This window comes from Nyctereutes procyonoides, unplaced genomic scaffold, assembly GCF_905146905.1.
Source record: "Nyctereutes procyonoides isolate TBG_1078 unplaced genomic scaffold, NYPRO_anot_genome, whole genome shotgun sequence".
Classification (NCBI taxonomy): Eukaryota; Metazoa; Chordata; class Mammalia; order Carnivora; family Canidae; genus Nyctereutes; species Nyctereutes procyonoides.
This window is the reverse complement of record NW_026575046.1, coordinates 68,872,332-68,892,844: the sequence shown is the minus strand read 5'-3', so window position 1 is coordinate 68,892,844 and position 20,513 is coordinate 68,872,332. Positions and strand designations below refer to the sequence as shown.

General features: G+C 37.2%; 1 protein-coding gene across 9 annotated transcripts in view; it reads right to left on the bottom strand.

Annotated features, from left to right (window-relative positions):
* Nucleotides 1-20,513, bottom strand: part of HERC4 (HECT and RLD domain containing E3 ubiquitin protein ligase 4) — a 137,140-nt gene that overhangs the window by 66,566 nt on the left and 50,061 nt on the right. For all 9 annotated transcript variants that reach the window (XR_008664350.1, XM_055324901.1, XM_055324895.1 and 6 more), the window contains one exon: nucleotides 6,735-6,895. Coding sequence is in view for 8 of the 9 variants with exons in the window: in XM_055324901.1 (XP_055180876.1) it covers nucleotides 6,735-6,895 (161 nt within the window). In the remaining variant the exon portion in view is untranslated. The remainder of the gene's footprint in view (nucleotides 1-6,734; nucleotides 6,896-20,513) is intronic.

Here is a 20,513-nt window from a genome sequence, read left to right as displayed (position 1 = left end):
GTCAAAAGGTACAAATATCCAGGTATTAAATGAATCACAGAGATAATGTAGAACGTGGTGACTAAATAATAATACTGTACTGCCTATCTGAAAGTTGCTGAGAGTAAATCTTAATTTTTATCACAAGAAAAAATTTATAGTTATGGTGACAGATGTTAATAAGACTTATTGTGGTGATCATTTCTGCAAAATATACAAATATTAAATCATTATGTTGTACACCTGAAAATAATGTTATAAGTCAATTTAAAAAATTATATCTGATTCTTGCTGATCCCCAGAATTCAATGAGAATTCAAACTCTTATTGGTCTCCTTTAAATATTACTATCATTATTTGCACAGGTTTGGTAAGAATCTGTTCTCCTTGTTATAGTTTGTACCTTTCTCATATTGATTGCACAAATCAACTATGCAGCTAAGTACTTATCTGAAAAGCATATTTGAGAACTGGATATTGAATTAAGAATGACAAGTCATTTTAAGGCAGAAAGGTTGGCTGTATTTATGGAGCCGCTGCCAATGATGCCACAGTAAAACGTTCTGGGATATTATCATGGGTTGAATTTGTCTCCCCAAAGTTCATATGCATAAGTCCTAATTCTAAGTATCTTAGAATGTGACATTGTTCAGAAATAGGGTCACTGCAGATGTAATTAGTTAAGCTAAGGTCATAATAGGTATGGTGAGCCTCTTATGGGTGTGGTGACTTGATGTCCTTATAAAAGGGGAAATCTGGACACAGATCCACATGGAGAAAGAACACCATGTGAAGATGAAGGCAGTGATCTAATAGCCGGGAAATGCCAAAGATCGAGAGCAAACCACCAAAAGCTAGGAGAGACACGTGGAAAAGAGTCTTCCTTATAACCCTCAAAAGAAACAAACACTGGGGTGCCTGGGTGGCTCAGTTGGCTAAGTGCTTTTAGTCAGGTCACGATCTCAGGGTCTGGTTCTGGCTCCCTGCTCAGTGAGAGTCTGCTACTCCCTCTTCCCACCCCTGTCCCACTTGTGCATGCTCATAAATAAATAAAAAATAAAATAAAAAAATAAAATTAAATAAATAAAATAAAATAAAATTAAATAAATAAAATCTTTTTTTTTTAATTTATTTATGATAGTCAGAGAGAGAGAGAGAGAGAGAGAGGCAGAGATACAGGCAGAGGGAGAAGCAGGCTCCATGCACCGGGAGCCCGACGTGGGATTCGATCCGGGGTCTCCAGGATCACGCCCTGGGCCAAAGGCAGGCGCCAAACCGCTGCGCCACCCAGGGATCCCTAAAATCTTTTTTTAAAAAAGAAGAAAGTGAGTTTTTTCTTGGATTTCTAGCCTCCAAAACTGAGTCAACAAATTTATGTTGTTCAAATTACCCACAGTTTGTGATATTTTATTATAGCAACCCTACCACACAAATACATTTGTCCAAACTTTATACATTCTAAAGAAAGGTCTGCCCCATACCAAGCTCCAAGGGGATAATCCCAAAGTCTGCAATATTCTGTTAAGAATGTTTTTGTTTGAAAAAAAAAAAAAAAGGGATCCCTGGGTGGCGCAGCGGTTTAGCGCCTGCCTTTGGCCCAGGGCGCGATCCTGGAGACCCGGGATCGAATCCCACGTCGGGCTCCCGGTGCATGGAGCCTGCTTCTCCCTCTGCCTGTGTCTCTGCCTCTCTCTCTCTCTCTGTGACTATCATAAATAAATAAAAAAAAAAAATTAAAAAAAAAAAAAAGAATGTTTTTGTTTACCTGTGACCTTGAGGCCACATCACATAGTTTATGCTGAAAATGTGATTTATGGTAGGGACCTGGGGTTTCCACCTCTAAGTGACTGAGCAAATTAAATTCACATTTAACTGGGACTCTGGTTGGCTCAGTAGGTTGAGCATCCAACCCTTGGTTTCAGCTCAGGTCATGATCTCATGGGTCATGAGACTGAGCCCTTGTCAGGCTCTTGCTCAGTGGGGTGTTTGCTTGAAGACTCTGTCCCTCTGCCCACCCCCTCTGAAATAAAAAAATTTCAGTTGACATTTAACTAGTTTTTATCCTACAAAGCCCTGTACAATGCAAAATAATTATCAACTATTATGTATATGATACACACGTATATATAATTTGTGGTAAACTATACATAAAATTTCCCATTTAACCACTTAAAGTATACAATTCAGTGGCATTAAGTATTCAAAATATGCATCTATCAGCATTATTCATCTCCAGAAAGTTTTCACTGACCTAATGAAACTCTGGGGAGAGAGGTTAACATGGCAGAGGAGTAAGGTGATGTTATGCCTGCCATCTCCCTCCCACACACCTAAATATCACATCATTCTGAACACCCAAGAAATCTATGAGAAGCCCTAGAGAATAAAGCTGCACTGCTACAAACAAAAAAAAAAAATGACCAATGGAAGGCAGGAACTGTGGAGAGTTGATTCATAGGAGAAAAGAGCCACCAGCACTGCACAGCAGAGGGAGCCCTGATGGTATAGAGAGTAGAGAGAGAGAATGGGAGAGAGAAAGAGTTTGGAGGAAAAAAAAAAGAGTAAAAACACAGAGAACTGCACAAGAAAACTGTTCCCCAAAACCACTGACTGGAAAAAAGGAGAGGGTTTCAATATTTCCAGTTTTTTATAAACTGTGGAACACAGAGCCTGTTTTGGAAGTCAGTGTCATAGCCAGGGTCACACCTGGCACTGCTCCAGTGGGGGAGCGGGGCACAGCCCAGGGAGCAGACAGTGTAGTCTGAGGATCCTGTTGGTTGCACCGGGAGAAGGGGTTCCCCTGCTTGAAGTGCATTTGGTAGAGGTGATACCGTTTTTGTTTTTGTGGATACAGAAAAAGCAATTCTCTTATTTTATTTTTAAATTTTCTACATATTTTTGTAATTTTTAATTTTCTTTTTTGTCTCTCAAGCTTCTCTTAACAAGCAGATCAAAACATACCTAACTTCCTTTATTTTTTTTAATTTAAAATTTTTTATTTTATTTTGCTTTATTTATTTATCTATTTAACTTATTCACCCCAAAACAAAGAATAGGAAGAAATGATGGCCAGGGATTTAATCAATATATATATATAAGTAAGAACTTAAATTCTGAACTAGAATTTAAAACAATTATAAGAATATGAGCTGGGCTCGAAAAAAGCATAGAAGACACTAGAGAATCTCTTACTGCAGAGATAAAAGACCTAAAAGCTAGTCAAGTTGAAATTAAAAATGCTATAACTGAAATGAAAACCCAAATGGATGCCATAACAAGGACAGATGAAGCAGAGAAGAATGATCAGTGATATTGAAGATACAATTACAGAAACTAATGAAGCTGAAAAGAAGAGAGAAACAAAGACGATGGATCACAAAGACAGACTTAGGGAACTCAGTGACTTATTAAAACGTAATAACATTTGTATCATAGGAGTCCAAGAATGAGGAGAAGAGAGAAAAAGGGGCAGAAGGTTTATTTGAAATTACAGCAGAACACTTCCCTTAAGTAATCTGGGGCAGGACACAGACATCAAAATTCAAGAAGTAAAGAGAACTCCTATTAAATTCAACAGAAGCTGGCCATTGCCAAAGCATATCATAGTCAAATTCACAAAATACACAGACAAGGAAAGAATCTTGAAAGCAGCAAGGGAAAAAAGTCCTTAACCTACAAGGGAAGATAGATCAGGATTGCAGTAGATCTGTCCACAGAAATCTTTTTTTTTAAATTTTTATTTATTTATTTTATTTTTTTTATTTATGACAGGCACACAGTGAGAGAGAGAGAGGCAGAGACACAGGCAGAGGGAGAAGCAGGCTCCATGCACCGGGAGCCCGATGTGGGATTCGATCCCGGGTCTCCAGGATCGCGCCCCAGGCCAAAGGCAGGCGCCAAACCGCTGCGCCACCCAGGGATCCCAAGTCCACAGAAATCTAACAGGCTTAAAGAGAATGGCTGGATATATTCAACGTGCTGAATGGGAAAGACATGTAGCCAAGAATAATTTATCCTGCAAGGCTATCATTCAAAATAGAAGGAAAGATTCAGAATTTCCCAAGCAAACAAAAACTAAAGGAGTTTCTATTACACTAGCTCTGCAAGAAATATTAAGGAGGACTCTGAGTGGAGGAAAAAGCTACCAAAAGCAACAAAAACTAGAAAGGAACAGAGAACATCACCAGAAACTAACTTTACAGGTAACAAAATAGAACTAAATCCTTTTCTTTCAATAATCACTCTGAATTGTAAATGCACTACATGCTACAATCGAAAGACCTAGGATATTAGAATGAATAAAAAACCAGTAACAATTGATATGCTGCCTACAAAAGGTTCATTTTAGACCTAAAGACCCACTCGGAAACTCTGTACCCATTAAACAACTCCTTGTTCTCTCCTCCCCCAAGTCCTTGGTAACCACTGTTCTACTTTCTGTCTCTGTACATATGACTGTTCTAAGTACATCGTATAAGAGTGGTCATATGGGGATCCCTGGGTGGCGCAGCTGTTTGGCGCCTGCCTTTGGCCCAGGGCGCGATCCTGGAGACCTGGGATCGAATCCCACGCCGGGCTCCCGGTGCATGGAGCCTGCTTCGCCCTCTGCCTATGTCTCTGCCTCTCTCTCTCTCTGTGTGTGTGTGACTATCATTAAAAAAAAAAAAAATTAAAAAAAAAAAGAGTGGTCATATGATATATTGTCCTTTTGTGTCCGGCTCTTTTGACTTAGCATATTTGCAAGGTTCATCCATGTTGTTGCATGGATCAAAAACTCCTTTTTATGGCTAATTTTCGATTACATGCATATACCACATTTTTTTAATCGATTCATCTGTTGATGGATACTTGAGTTGTTTACACCTTTTGGGTACTGTGAATGATAATTTTTTCAATAAAACTAAATTGCAGCGAAACAACTAATCTTAAAATTCCATTTCCTTTCCCATTTGAATACAAATAACTTCAAGGCACACTGTTTCAAGGGTAACAAAATACACCTCTAAGTGACTAAACTTTACAAATATACAAATATTGATTCCTTACAATATTCATGCTGCTTTAAATTATAAAATCTCTTTGTTATGTTATTAACAGTGCTTTTCATGAAAGAAACTGATATAGTAAAACATCAACATGCCATTAAGGGCATAAGAACAGTATTACTAAAATAAATGCATGTTCTAAACCTAATAGTGACTGGAAGAAAATGAAGACATATACAAAATACAAAATGAAACAGAAACAAGAAAAAAGTGTATCGTATTCTGACTTTTGCTAAATAAAAGCATAACTGAGATAGTCTTTTAGTTACATAAATAAATAAATAAATAACCTCAAGGTCATTAAAAAAAAGTTATGGACCTTTTCAAATATCAACCTTCGCTGTATGCTCATCACTAAGTAAAACCTCAGCAGATCCCTCAGTCTCACAATTCAAGGAAAAATCCCAAAGAAACTCAGACACAGAAATGAACCCTGAAGAATAATTTAGGATGATAAAGGAAATATATGTATTTTTAAAAAGTATATTTTAGTTGCAGCATGTTAAGAAGTAAATAAGAAAACGCACTCAAAATATTTCAAACTCTTTAGTAAATTAGTACCAATGAAAAAAATAACCAGATCTACTGAAAAAACAATAGAGAATAAAAATAAATCACACCATGTGGCTAAAGCAGCAGGCATATAAAAACAAATTAAAAAAATTAACACTCTGAATAGGTAATATATCCATATGATTCAAATTTCAAAAAAAATAGAAATTGTTTGGACGCCTGAGTGGCTCAGAGGTTGGGCGTTTGCCTTTGGCTTAGGGCATGATCCCAGAGTCCCAGGAGCGAGTCCCACATCAGGCTCCCTGCATGGAGCCGGCCTCTCTGCCTCTCTCTCTGTGTCTCTCATGAATAAATAAAATCTTTGAAAGAAAATAGAAATTGTTATATATTTTCAAGTTCTGCATATACCCAAGTAAATTGAAAGCAGGGTCTTCAAGAGATATTTGGTACACCCATGTTTTTACATGATAGTCACAAAAGGTAGAAACAATCCATGTGTCTACCAACAGATGAGCAGATAAACAAAATGTGGCATACATGTATAAAATGTTATTCAGTTTTAAAAAGGAAGAAAATCCTGGCACATGCTATAACATGGATAGACCCTTAAACACATCATGCTAAATTTATGAAATAAGTCAGTCACAAAAAAGACAAATACTGTATGATTCCACTTACATGAGGTATATATAATCATATCAAATACGTAGACTGAACGTAGAATAGTATTTGCCAGCTAGTGAGAGTGAATGCAGAGTTGCTGTTTAATGAATACAGAATTTTACTTTTATAAGATGAAGAGTTCTAGAGACTAGTTGCACAACAATGTGAATGTACTGAACACTACTGAACTGTACACCTTAAATGGTTAAGTTCATAAGTTTTATGTTATGTGTATTTTACACATAACAAAACATTCCGGGCCTACTAACATGTAGCCACCACCCAAGTTCCCATATGTCCAGCCCTCTGAAACCACGTTTACTACTTTATTTATCATGAGCTTCCTTATGTATAAATAAGCAAGTATAAACAAATTCAGCAAATGTATATGCTATTCTGTATCTTGCTCTTTTCATTAAACAATATTATTTTGGAATTCTTTCACTTCAAATACAGCAAACTTCATCATTTAAGAGGTACATTTTAACAATAAATTTAATGTGTGTAGCAAATCTTTAATATAAGAAAACTTACCAATATCTGGTGGACACTGCCCATTATAAGGGAACCAATTTCCTTTCACAGTGAAAGGACTTTTCCTGTTGCTTGTTGAACCAGTTCCTAGCTGCCCATTACCACCAAGTCCAAAAGAATAAATTCGTCCTGATGAAGGAACAAAAGCAGAAGTGTGCTGCCTAGAGTAAAATGATAGAAAATCTCAGACTTAATGTCACCTTCCAAACAACTTACATTAAGAAAACCACACAAACATTAACTGGTATAATTCTTCTCTTTCAAAATACATTAACAAAACCATTATAGTTCTAAAATTTTCTGTACATACTATTAAAAGTCTTATTCTACACTGAATGAATTCTCTACCACATATGTAGGCTGCATAAGCATGACCCAGAAAATTTCCACAGATGTCCAAATTTAAAAAGGCCCACATCTATACCAGAATCCCTTATAAGGGATGGTTCAACGTAAGAGGGAGCATCTATACTGTCCAAGTTCTCCCCTTCCCTTCCCTCTAACATTCTAGCCTAAAGCTATGGTCTATGAGGGCCCACCATCTGGACATCAATCAGAAGTTTTACAATAAGAACTGGACAAGTAATCCAGTACCAATCAGGTGTGTGTGTGTGTATGTGTAACAAACAACACATAAATATATTCTTCTAAAGAAACTGATACTTGGGATGCCTGGGTGGTTCAATGGTTGAGCGCATCTGCCTTCAGCTCAGGGCGTGATCCTGGAGTACTGAGATTGAGTCCCATATCAGGCTCCCTACATGGAGCCTGCTTCTCCCTCTGCCCATGTTTCTGCCTCTCTGTGTCTCTCTCATAAATAAATAAATAAATAAATAAATAAATAAATAAATAAATAAATAAATAAATAAATAAAATCTTTAAGAAAAAAAAAAGAAACTGATACTTATGCACTCAGGCTCCTTTGGAGGTAGCAGAGTAAAGCCAACCTAAGAAACTGCAGACCTGAAGATGAAAAAACCCACTAATCAGTGAACCTATAGAACTCCCTCTGATGTTTCACCACTGTATATTTAGGAACACTATATGTTTGGATTAAAGATGATTATCCAGCTGAGGCCTTCTGTTCCTCCATCTCAGGACTGACGGCTTCAATCAAGTCTGGCAAATTCCTAAGTGTTATTTTTATAAATACTATCTGTCTCACATTTATTCAATTATTTTCTCCTTGATAGTATTACACAAATGTTGCAACTTTCCAATATATCCTACCAGTCTCTTAATCTCTCTTGTATACCCATGCCCCTTTGTGTTTAATTTCTTTGGATGTTTTACAAATCATTACTTTTCTTTTTAGCAGTATATCTAACTTGTTTTAATTACCCACTTTATTTTTAAATTTCAATGATAATGTTTTATCCCATTTCTAGAAGTATTTTTTAACCCCAAATTTGCCACCCTGTTATTTCATTTAAAACCCGTTATACACCGTGAAATTTAATATATACACAACAATCCAGGATGATTTTGACAAGCCCCAAACTCACCTAAGGACAGTCCTGTGGTTACAAATTCATAGAGGAGATTCAAGACAGAAACTAAACCAAGAACAGGAAGTCTCCTTATGCCACCTTATGCCAACAAGGGAATATTTCATGATGAACTCTTTCCATGATGTAATTTTAATTGGAGGAGATAGTTTCTCAGGCCTCACTAATGCTTCTATCAGTTCTTAGGTCTCATCTCCTGTCCCAAACTCCTTTGCCCTCTATGGTATATTATCAAAAGTGCCAAAATTATTCCTCTTGCTATACCCATTATGCTTACACTATGACTTTCGCAGCTGTTTCTCATCAAGTTGGGGAATCTATTTCTCCATGTCTGAAATCTAGGCTCTAACCTCTGGCTTGCTTTGAATACAGAATGGGGCAGAAATGACAGCATACCTGATCTAATATTATGCCTTACAAGTGGTTTTGCATTCTTTCCCTCTCTCTCTTTAGGACCTCTGTTCCACTATCATGAGACTAATCCAAAATTAGCATGTAAAGGATGACATACAACCTGGAGCAGAGACAAGCTGTCCCAGCTAAGACCTTGCCAAACCACCCAGCTCTTAGCCAGATAATCAGCTGATGAACTAAATCCAGCTAAGACGAGAACTAGCCAGCTGAAACTAGCTCAAATTACCAAATCAAAGAATTATTAGGAAACAACCATTTTAAGCCACTATGTTTTAAGGTGGTTTGTTTAGCAATATAAGCTAATTAATATATTATCCACCCTGGCAAATTCTTACAGGGCACCTCCAAAGTCAGTTCAAACAAACGCTAGTGGTTCCCAGATTTGTTTTTGCCCTTTGGCATTCCCTTTAGTTCCTGGCAAGCTAATCTGTTATTTAAAAGGTGTTTTGATTCAAAAAGGCTTTCAAGTTATCTAGTCTCCCATATTACTGAAAAACTAAGTAGAAACTAACAACCATTTTACCTTTGAGCCAAGGGCAGTAAGAATTTTTTAACCGAGGATACTCTTTTAACAAATGAGATGTTACATGGAATCCCAGCATATAAAAAAAAAATCAAACTGGTCTGCTTGAAGGATTTAACATTGCCCAGTCTGTCTCCTCAGGAAGTAACCACTGTGACATCGCTAAAGAACATACAGTTTAAAAATTATTGCTGTAGTGGGATGTCTGGGTGGCTCAGTGGTTAGGCATCTGTCTGCCTTTGGCTCAGGGCATGATCCTGAAGTCCTGGGATCAAGTCCCACATCGGGCTTCCTGCATGGAGCCTGCTTCTCCTTCTATGTCTCCGCCAGTCTCTCTCTCTCTCTCTCTCTCTCTCTCGTGAATAAATAAAATCTTAAAAAAAAAATTACTGCAATACTAGTTCATTAAACTCCTCTTCAAAATGGTATACCAAAGGAGTGGTTCTTAACCCTTGCTGCATACTGGAATCACCTAGGGGTTAATCTGATAATAACACACATTTCTAAAAACTCTCCGGAAGAAAAAGAGCACCATGAACAAAATTTAGCAGAAAAAAAAAGGAATAGTGGGATGCCTGGGTGGCTCAGTGATGGAGCCTGCTTCTCCTCCCTCTGCCTATGTATCTGCCTCTCTCTGTCTCTCATGGAAAAATAAATAAAATCTTAAAAAAAAAAGAAAAGAAAAAGATCCTAAAGATTTCAGGTATGAAATTAACACACACAAGAATGTAGAACTGTGCTTAATAGTTGCTTAGTGTCCAAGAAATAAAAGCCAAGCTTGAAAACTGAAAGACAACTAGAAATACTAAAGAAAAAAAATTTTAGATTTTAAAAAGAACCAGTAAGAAATACTAGAACTAAAAAGCCAAAATAACTGAAATCAAGGTCATGAAGGACAGGTTTAAGATAGGTCATGAAGGAGATAGCCTAAGAACAGGCTGAAACACAAATCATAAAAACAATCAAGAAAGCAGCAAAAAGGGTAAAAAATATAGAAAATGAAGAATAAGGCTACAAGGCAGATTGAGAAGACTCAATACACATCTGGAATCCCATGAAGAAAGGAGAAGGTATTATCTAAAGAGATATTAGCTTAGAATTCCCTATACTGATCAAAGATATTATTCTACAGATTCAAGAAGCCTCATCAGAAAATGAGGAAATCATACCTTGACAAATGAAAGCAAAACGGGGGAAAGATAAAAAAGAAACACATTACCTTCAAAGGAGCAACATACTGATTAATAGCTATTTTCTCCACAACAACCAAAGCCAAAAGAAAATAGAATGTTATCTTCAAAGCAGGAGCTAATTACCAAGCTAGACAATATCATTCAAGAATGAAGGTGAAATAAAACATTTTTAGATACATAAAAGGGCCTATAAATTTACTTAAAGAAAATTCCAGAGGGTATTCAGACAAAAGGAATTAGAAAATATGAAGAGTGGAGGGAAAAAAAGATAGTAAATATACAGGCATTTCTAAATGTACACTGACTATACGAAGCAACATTTTTATGAAGTTTAATACACAGATTAATTTTAAATACTCCCCTCAAATTTTATGGAGAATATGGACAGACTGATATTAAAATTTTTATGAAAGTAAAAAGCCAAAACAATGCAAGCATTCTTTTTTTTTTTAATAAAGATTTTATTCATTTATTTGAGAGGAAGAGAGTGCATGGGGCAGGGGGGTGGGAGAAGCAGACTCCCCAGTGAGCAGGGAGCCCACTGTGGGGCTCAATCCTAGGACCCTGAGATCATGACCTGAGCCAAAGACAGATGCTTAACTTAATGAGCCACCCAGGCACCCCAGCCCAAGCATTCTTGACGGATACGATGAACAAAGATCTGCTTTATTCCAAACAGCAGAATTATAGTGTCGTAAAATTTATATAGTGTGAAAGTGGCACAGGGATATAGAAATTGAAGGAATAATGGGCAGCCCCAGTAGCTCAGGGGTTTAGCGCTGTCTTCAGCCCGGGACGTGATCCTGGAGGCCCAGAATCAAGTCCCACATCATGCTCCCTGCATGGAGCCTGCTTCTGCCTCTGCCTGTGTCTCTGCCTCTCTCTCTCTCTCTCTGTGTGTCTCTCATGAATAAATAAGTAAAATCTTTAAAAAAAAAAAAAACTGAAGGAATAAGATACAGACCACAGAAAACAGATCTGAAACTTAACTTACAGCAACAGTGGCACTAAAGAGGAGGGTGAAGGAATTTTCAAAAAGCAATGAAAGGATGATTCTAAGAAGATGGCAGAGTAGGAAGCACCAGGAATCTGACTCCCCACCTAGACATTTGCACTGGCAGAATCTGTCTGATGTAACTCTTTTAGAACTCTTGAGTCTAGGAAAGGCTTTCAATTTCCAGGGGGAAGGCTTAGGTAGTAAATTCTAATGAATTTTGGCCAATCCCAACTTGTAGCAGAGCCCTGTGACAGGGAGCCATCCTTACTCCAGGAGTTGCTTGTACACAGCTTACAGGACTCAGAGTTGACAACAAGGACCTTGTCCTTATTTTTGAGATTGGGACTCTTGATTGTAGATCAAGGAGATGTAGACACAAAGGTAGGTGAGCAACTGTTGTTGCCCCACTGTTCCGAGTCCTTCTCTTCTAGTTAAGAGACTTCCAGAGGATTTAAAAAGCTAGTGCCTTTTTCCATTTTATTTTTTATTTTTTTATTATTTTATTTACTTATTTATTCATGAGACACACACATAGGCAGAGGGAGAAGCAGGCTCCAAGCAGGGAGCCTGATATGGGACTTGATCCCGGGACTCCAGGATCACACCCTGGGCTGAAGGCAGGTGCTTAACTGCTGAGCCACCCAGGCATCCCCCCTTTTCCATTTTAATTTCTTCTCCCCTCCCCCTTCATTTCTTTTTCCCCTTCTCAGAGTCTGACATTTGAGATTTAGAACATTTGCTTTGAATGTACAGAGGAATTTAGAAACTCACTGTGCCTGTCTAGGAAGAGGAGCAGGCTCAGAAAAGACCTGAGAAGACCTTACATTTATACCTCAAGGCTTATGTGTCCCTGCCAGAGTCAACTTATGACAATCAGCACTGTTGGGGATTTACCTGAAAGATACAGATGCAGTGAAACAGCAGGATACCTGCACCCTGATGTTTATAGCAGCACTGTCCACAATTGCCAAACTGTGGAAGGAGCCTTGGTGTCCATCGAAAGATGAATGGATAAAGAAGATGTGGTCTATGTATACAATGGAGTATTACTCAGCCATTAGAAACGACAAATACCCACCATTTGCTTCAACGTGGATGGAACTGGAGGGTATTATGCTGAGTGAAGTCAATCGGAGAAGGACAAACATTACATGGTCTCATTCATTTGGGGAATATAAAAAATAGTGAAAGGTAATAAAGGGAAAAAGAGAGAAAATGAGTGGGAAATATCAGAGAGGGTGACAGAACATGAGAGACACCAGACTCTGGGAAATGAACAAGGGGTGGTGGAAGGGAGGTGGGGGGGGGGTTGGGGTGACTGGGTGACGGGCACTGAGGGGGGCACTTGACGGGAAGAGCACTGGGTGTTATGCTATATGTTGGCAAATCGAACTCCAAAAAAAAAAACAAAAAAATCAGCAAACCCTGGAAAACGGAGAGAATCTGATGTCCAGAGCCACAATTAGGCTCAAATGTTCAGTTTAACAAAAACAAAAACAAACCCACAGGGCTTACAAAGAAATTGTGAAATGCAGCCCATTAAAAGGAAAACAGTATTAACCAACATGGGTATGCAAAATGATACAGCCACTGTGGAAGGCAGTTTGGTGGTTTCTTACTAAACTAAACATACTATTACAATAAGATTCAGCAATTATGCTCCTCATTATTTATCCAAAATTGTTAAAGAGCTGTATGCACACAGAATTTTTAGCTATTTTATTCATAACTGCCAAACCTTGGAAACAAACATGTTCTTCAGTAGGTAAATGTTTAAACGAATTGATACATCCAGATAATAAAATATTATTCAGTACTAAAAAAAAAAAAATCAGTGACCAACCCATGAAAACTGGAGGAACCATACATAAATGCATATTACTAAGTGGAAGAACCAATCTGAGAAAGTTATATACTGTATGATTCCAACTATACAGTATTCTGGAAAAGCAAAACTAAGAGTAAAAAGATCAGTGGCTGCCATAGGTTAGGGGATGTGGAAGGGATGAACAGGTAGATCATAGAGGAATTTTATGAGCGTGAAATTACTCTATGCAATACTGTAAAGCGTGGATACACGTCATTATACATTTATCTGAACTCACAGGGTGTATAACACCAAGAGTGAATCCCTAATATAAACTATGTTCATCTGATAATGATTTGGCAATGTAAATTCATTAAGTGGGACAAATATATCACTTCGGTGGAGGATGTTGATAATGGAAGAGTCTATACATGTGTGTGCAAGTTCAATGGAAATATCTGTATCTTCCACCCAATTTTGTTGTGAACCTAAAACTTCTGTAAAAAAGAAAGTCTATTTAAAAAAAAAATGCACAGAAACTGGGGTGCCTGGGTGACTCCAACTCTTGGTTTCAGCTCTGACAGTGATCTCATGGTCATGAGATCAAGCCCCATGTTGGGCTCTGCACTCAGTGGGGAGTGTGCTTGAGATTCTCTCTCTCCCTTTGTCCCTGCTCCCACTTACTCTCTCTGAAATAAATAAAATCCTAAGAAAAAAAAACAAGAGAAACTGTCTCCAAGAAAGACCAGATGAAAAATCTTAACAGACAAAAACTAAAACAATTATCTTAAAGATATTCAAATAACTAAAACAAGGTAAAGAAAAAGTCAAGAAAATATATGAACAAAAATGTAAAAATCAATAAAAAAAACAGAGAACACAAAAACAAACCAAAAAAATTTTGGAGCTGAAAAGCACAATGACTAAAATGAAAAACTCACTAGAGGGATTCAAAAGCAGATTTGAGTGGGTAGAAAAACAAATGAGGCAACTGGAAATTAGAAAGAAAAAAGACTAAAGTTGAAGAGAAACTAAGGGACCTATGGGATATCATCAAGTGGACCAACATAGGTACTATGGGAGTTCTAAAAGATAAAAAGCTAAAGAGAGAGAACTAAGAAATAATGGCCAAAAACTTCCCAAATCTGATGAAAGACATAAGGATCCAAGAAACTCAATGAACTCCAAAAGGATTAACTGAAAGAGACCCACACTAAGATACATTACAATCAATCAATTTGTCCAAAGATAAAAGAAGAGGGATGCCTGGCTGGTTCAGCGGTTGAGCGTCTGCCTTCGGCTCAGGGCATGATCCCCCAGATCTCATACCTGGCTCCCTGTGGGGAGCCTGCTTCTTCCTCTATGTCTCTGCCTCTCTCTGTGCCTCTCATGAATAAATAAAATCTTTAAATTAAAAAAAAAAAGATAAAAGAAGAAATATGATAGCATCAAGAGAGAAGTGACTTGTCATAACTAAGGGATCTTTAATAAGATTATGAGATTCTTCACCAGAAACTCTGGATGTCAGAACAGACTGGACTAACATAGTCAAAGTGCTTAAAAAAATAAACTACAATTCAACCAAGAATCTAATGTCTGGCAAACTGTCCTTTGAAAGTGAGGGAGGAATTAAGACATTTATATATAAACAAGAGCTGAGGGAATTTGTTATCACCAGACCTACCCTGCCAGAAATGCTAAAAAGAATCCTAAAGGTTGAAATGAAAGAACATCGTACAGTGACTCCAAGCTGCATGATAAAATAAAGATCTTTGTAAAGGTAAACACATGGATGTTTATAAAGGCTAGCATTATAACTTCTGTTTACAAGTTATTTTGTTTTCTTAAGAGACTGATGCATAAACAACATATTTTTGAATACACAATGTATAAATAAGTTATTTTGTGAAATCAATAACTGAAAGGAGGTGGGGATAAAGCTACATAGGGGCAAAGTTTTTTATGTTATTAAGGTTAACCTGGTATCAATTTGAATTAGTATTATAACTTCAGGATATTAAATGTAATCACCATGGTAACCACAAAGAAAGTAGCTATAGAATATACAGAGAAGGAAATTAAAACATCTCACTGCAAAAAAACAACATAAAAGGAGACAATAGATCCAGGAATTGAGAGACAAGAAGCAAAGAGCAAAATGATGAAAGTCCCTACATCTCAGTAATTACCTGTAAGTGTAAGTGGATTAAGCTGTCCACTCAAAAGACAGAGACTGGCAGAATGGATAATAAAACATGATCCAACTATATATTATTTACAAGAGATACAAATAGGCTAAGAGTGAAAAGATGGAAAAAGATATTTCATGCCAACAACCAAAAGAGAGCAGGGTGGCCATACTCTATCAGACAAAATAGTTTTTTTTTTAAAGATTATTTATTTATTTATTCATAAGAGACACAGAGAGGCAGAGAGCTAGACAGAGGGAGAAGCAGGCTCCCCAGAGGAGCCTGATGCAGGACTTGATCCCAGGACCCTGGGTCATGCCCTGAGCCACAGGCAGATGCACAACTCCTGAGCCACCCAGGTGCCCCAGACAACATATATTTTATTTTTTTTTAAGATTTTATTTATGCATGAGACACACACACACACACACACACACACACACAGGCAGAAGGAGAAGGAGGCTCCACGCAGAGAGCCCAAAGTGGGACTCGATCCCGGGACTCCAGGATCACACCCCGGGCCGAAGGCAGGAGCTTAACCACTAAGCCACTCAGGGATACCCAGCAAAATAGATTTTAAATAAAAAAAAGGTTATAAGAGACAAAGGACATTATATTTTAACAAAAGGTTCCATACAGCAAAAGGATAACAAAAACATTTACACATCTAATAAAAGACCATCAAAATATATGAAGCAAAAACTGAATTAAAGGGAGAAATTATTCTACAATATGGTAGGAGAATTTAATAACCCTGCTCTCAATAATAGAATAACCACACAGAAGTAAGGAAACAGAGGACCTGAACAACACAATTAAGTCAACTAGATGTAACAGGGCACACACTACCCAATGACAACATACACATTCTTCTCAAATGCACATGGGGCATTGTCCATGTTAGACCCTATGTTAGGCCAGAAAGTAAGTCTAAATAGATTTTAAAAGATAGACATCATACAAAGTATCTTTTACAACCACAAAAGGAAGACATTAGCAATCAGTAACATAAAGAAATTAGAAAATTCACAAATTTGTGGAAATTCAACAACATACTCTTTTTTCCAACAACATACTTTTAAATGACCTATGAATCAAAGAAATCACAAGACTTAAGAGAATGAAACACAATATATCAAAACAAAAGATGCGGGGGAAAAAAGTGCTAAGGGGGAAATTTACATTAAAAAAACAGAAACATCTTGGGGTGTCTGGTGGTTAAGTTGGTCGAGCGTCCAAATCTTGATCTCAGCTCAGGTCTTGATCTCAGGGCCCTGGGTTCAAGCCTCGCACTGGGCTCAATGCTGGCCATGGAGCCTACCTAAAAACAAAACAAAACAAAACAAAACAAAAAAACCAAACCAAAACAAAAAATACAAGAAAGAGCTCATGTGCACAACCCAACTTGACAACCTAAGGTCCTAAACAAACCACCAAACCACCTAACTAAACACAACGCTGGCAGAAGAAAGAAAATAATAAAGATGAGAGTTGATATAAATGGAATAGAAAATAGAAAAATAGCAAAAGTCAATGGAACTAAAAATTGGTTTTACAAAGATCACAAAATTGACAAAACTTTTGCTAATTTGACTAAGAAAGAAGTAAAGAAATTAGAATCAGAATAAAAGTGGGGGGGGGGGGGGCGGTCCCTGAGTGGCTCAGAGGTTTGGCGCCTGCCTTCAGCCCAGGGCGTGATCCTGGAGTCTGGAGATCGAGTCCCGTGTCGGGCTCCCTGCATGGAGCCTGCTTCTCCCTCTGCCTCTCTCTCTCTGTGTCTGTCATGAATAAATAAATAAATAAAATCTTAAAAAAAAAAAAAGTGGGGGCACTACTACTTACGCTGCCAAAATAAAAAGGATCGTAAGAGAGTACTTTAAACAGTTCTTTGCCAACAAATTAGATGATTTACATGAAATAGACAAAATCCTAGAAATACAAAACCTACTAATACTAAATCACAAAAAAATAAGAAACCACAACAGATCTGTAAATGGTAAAACAACTGAAACAATAATCAAAAATCTCCCAACAAAGAAAAGCTTTACACCAATGGCTTCATTTGTGACTTCTACCAAACATTTAAAGAATCAACACCAATCCTATTCACATCCCCCCCCCCAAAAAAAAAGTTGAAGAGGTACAACTTTCTAATTCATTCCATGAGGTCAGCATTGTCCTGATATTAAAGTCAGACAAGGACACTACAAGAAAGCTACAGACCATTATCCCTTATGGGTACTGCTGCAAAAATTCTCAATAGAACATTAGCAAACAGAATTCAGTAGTATATTTAAAAAACTATATACCCAGCTAAATGGGATGCAGAGATGCTTCAGGATATGCAAATTGATCAGTGTTAATTTACAAGGCTAAGACAAGGAAGAAAAAACCCACACCATCATTTCAATAAAAAATCAACAAATTTGACACTATTTTATGATAAAAACACTAAAAAAGTACCAATAAAAGAAAATTATCTCTGGGCAGCCCAGGTGGCTCAGTGGTTTAGCACTGCCTTCAGCCCAGGGCCTGATCGAGTCCCACGTCAGGCTCCCTGCATGGAGCCTGCTTCTCCCTCTGCCTGTGTCTCTGCCTCCCTGTGTGTGTGTGTCTCTCATGAATAAATAAATAAAATCTTAAAAAAAAAGAAAATTGGGATCCCTGGGTGGCGCAGTGGTTTAGCGCCGGTCTTTGGCCCAGGGCGCGATCCTGGAGACCCGGGATCGAATCCCACGTCAGGCTCCCGGTGCATGGAGCCTGCTTCTCCCTCTGCCTGTGTCTCTGCCTCTCTCTCTCTCTCTGTGACTGTCATAAATAAATAAAAAAAAAGAAAAAAAAAAGAAAAAAAAAAGAAAATTATCTCAACATAATAAAAGCCATATATGAAAAACCCACCACAAACATCATACTCGATGGTAAAAGATTGAAAGCTTTTCCTCTAAGAACAGGAATGAGACAAGGATCTTACTTTGAATACTTCTATTCAACGTAATACTAGAAGTTCCAGCAAGAAAAAGAAATAAAAGGCACCTTAATTGAAAAGGAAGTAAAATTATTTCTGTGTAGAGATGATATGACCTTATATGCAAAAAACCTTAGAGATTCCACACAAAAGAACTATCAGAAATATAAAAGACACCGAAGCAGGATACAAAATTAACATGCAAAAATGAGTTCCATTTCCATACACTAATAACGAAAAATCCAAAAAAAACTTTAAAAGACATATGATGAAAACTACAAAAAGATTACTGGAATAAATTAGAGACATAAGTGGGAAGATATCTCATGTTCGTGGACTGGAAGACTTACTACTGTTAAGATGTCAACATTTCCCAAAGTGATCTACAGACTCAATTCAATCTGTATCAAATCATGGAAATGCAAATTAAAATCATGATTAAGGAACACTATATACCCAAGAGATTAGCAAAAATTTCAAAGTGTGACAATACCAAATGGGCACAAGGACACAGTGTGTCAGGAATTCTCATACAATATTAATAGAAATGTAAATTGATATAATCATTCTGGTAAACAGAGTGACATTAACCTGCAAAATTCAAGGTAAGTATCCTCTATGACTCAACAATCCTGTTTTAGGTAAATACTTAGAGATATGAAGGTTTATGTATATCATATAACAAATGTTCAAAACATTATTTGTAATTGCCAAAAACTGGAAGCACCCAAACAGCTGCCAGTAACAGAATGAGCAAATAATTATATACACATATAACTGAATAAAATACAGCAATACTCTATGATGGAAAACTACATCTTCACACATACAGATAATCATATAAGTAGCATGTTAAAAAAGTCACCAAAGACTACCAACAGTGTGATTTCATGTATTTGAAGTTAACAGTTGGCAAAATTGAATCCTACTGTATATGGATATATACTACATATAAAAAATTAAGCTAAGTGGTTAAAACCCAAAGTACATTTTGTTTTTGGGAATCTACCTAATTTAACCCACCAAAGGTGAAGCTCAATTTCAAAGCTGTGACTTTTCTATTTACTCTCAAGAACTGGGAACCAATATTCCAATTCAACTTTTATCAATAACAATTGGTTACTGGTAAAATAACTAGCTGTTAAATAATTAATTAGCTGCTAATAATCAGCTGCTCAATTTCCTCATTCTTTAAATAAAAAAAGGTGGAAAAGAAAAAGAGGATTTGTACTTTCCCTTTAAGTGTGATGTTATGTACAACAAATATTACATATTCAATATTAATGTCTTTGCCCAGATAAATTTGTTTCAAATAGAGAAAGAAACGTAAAATAATCAGTATAAAAGGTGTTTCTCCTATTACTCCTCAGCAGCAAATTAAGCATTTAGAGAAGAATGTTTTTATCTTAGATTCCTAAATTGCTAAACAATTTGTTTAAAAAAAAAAAATCCCTACTTTCAGCTAGGAATTGCCATCTTCTAGTAAACTGCAAAATGACCAACACAAAGGGAAAAAGGAGGGACACCCCTATATGTTCTCTAGGCCTTTTAGAAGATATAGAATTATTCCTTTGGCCACATATATGCAAATCCACAAGAAAGGTTATACTGTAGACATCAAGGGGACAGGCACTATTCAAAAAGGAATGTCCTGGGACGCCTGGGTGGCTCAGTGGTTGAGCGTCTGCCTTTGGCTTAGGGCGTGATCCTTGAGTCCCTCATTGGGCTCCCTGCATGGAGCCTGCTTCTCGGTCTGCCTATGTCTCTGCCTCTCTTTCTGTGTCTCTCATGAATAAATAAATAAAATCTTTAAAAAAAGGAATGTCCTACAATATTTCAGTGGCAAATCAAAGTCTACAATGTTACCCAGCATGCTCTTGGCACTGTTATAAATAAACGAGGGCAAGATTCTTTTTGTCTAAAAAAATTTTTGTGTGTACTGAAAATGAAAACATTAAGCACTCTGAGAGCCAAGATACCGCTTCCTGAAACACAGAAAGAAAAATGATCAGAAAAAAAAGAAAGCCAAAGAAAAAAATACTTGAGTTCAACTGAAGTGCCAGCCTGCTCCACCCAGAGAAGTACATTTTGTGCAAACCAATGGAAAGAAGCTTCAGCTGCTGGAACCCACTCCCTATAAATTCATGACCAAAAAGGTGTAAAAAAATAAAAGGCCTCTGGAC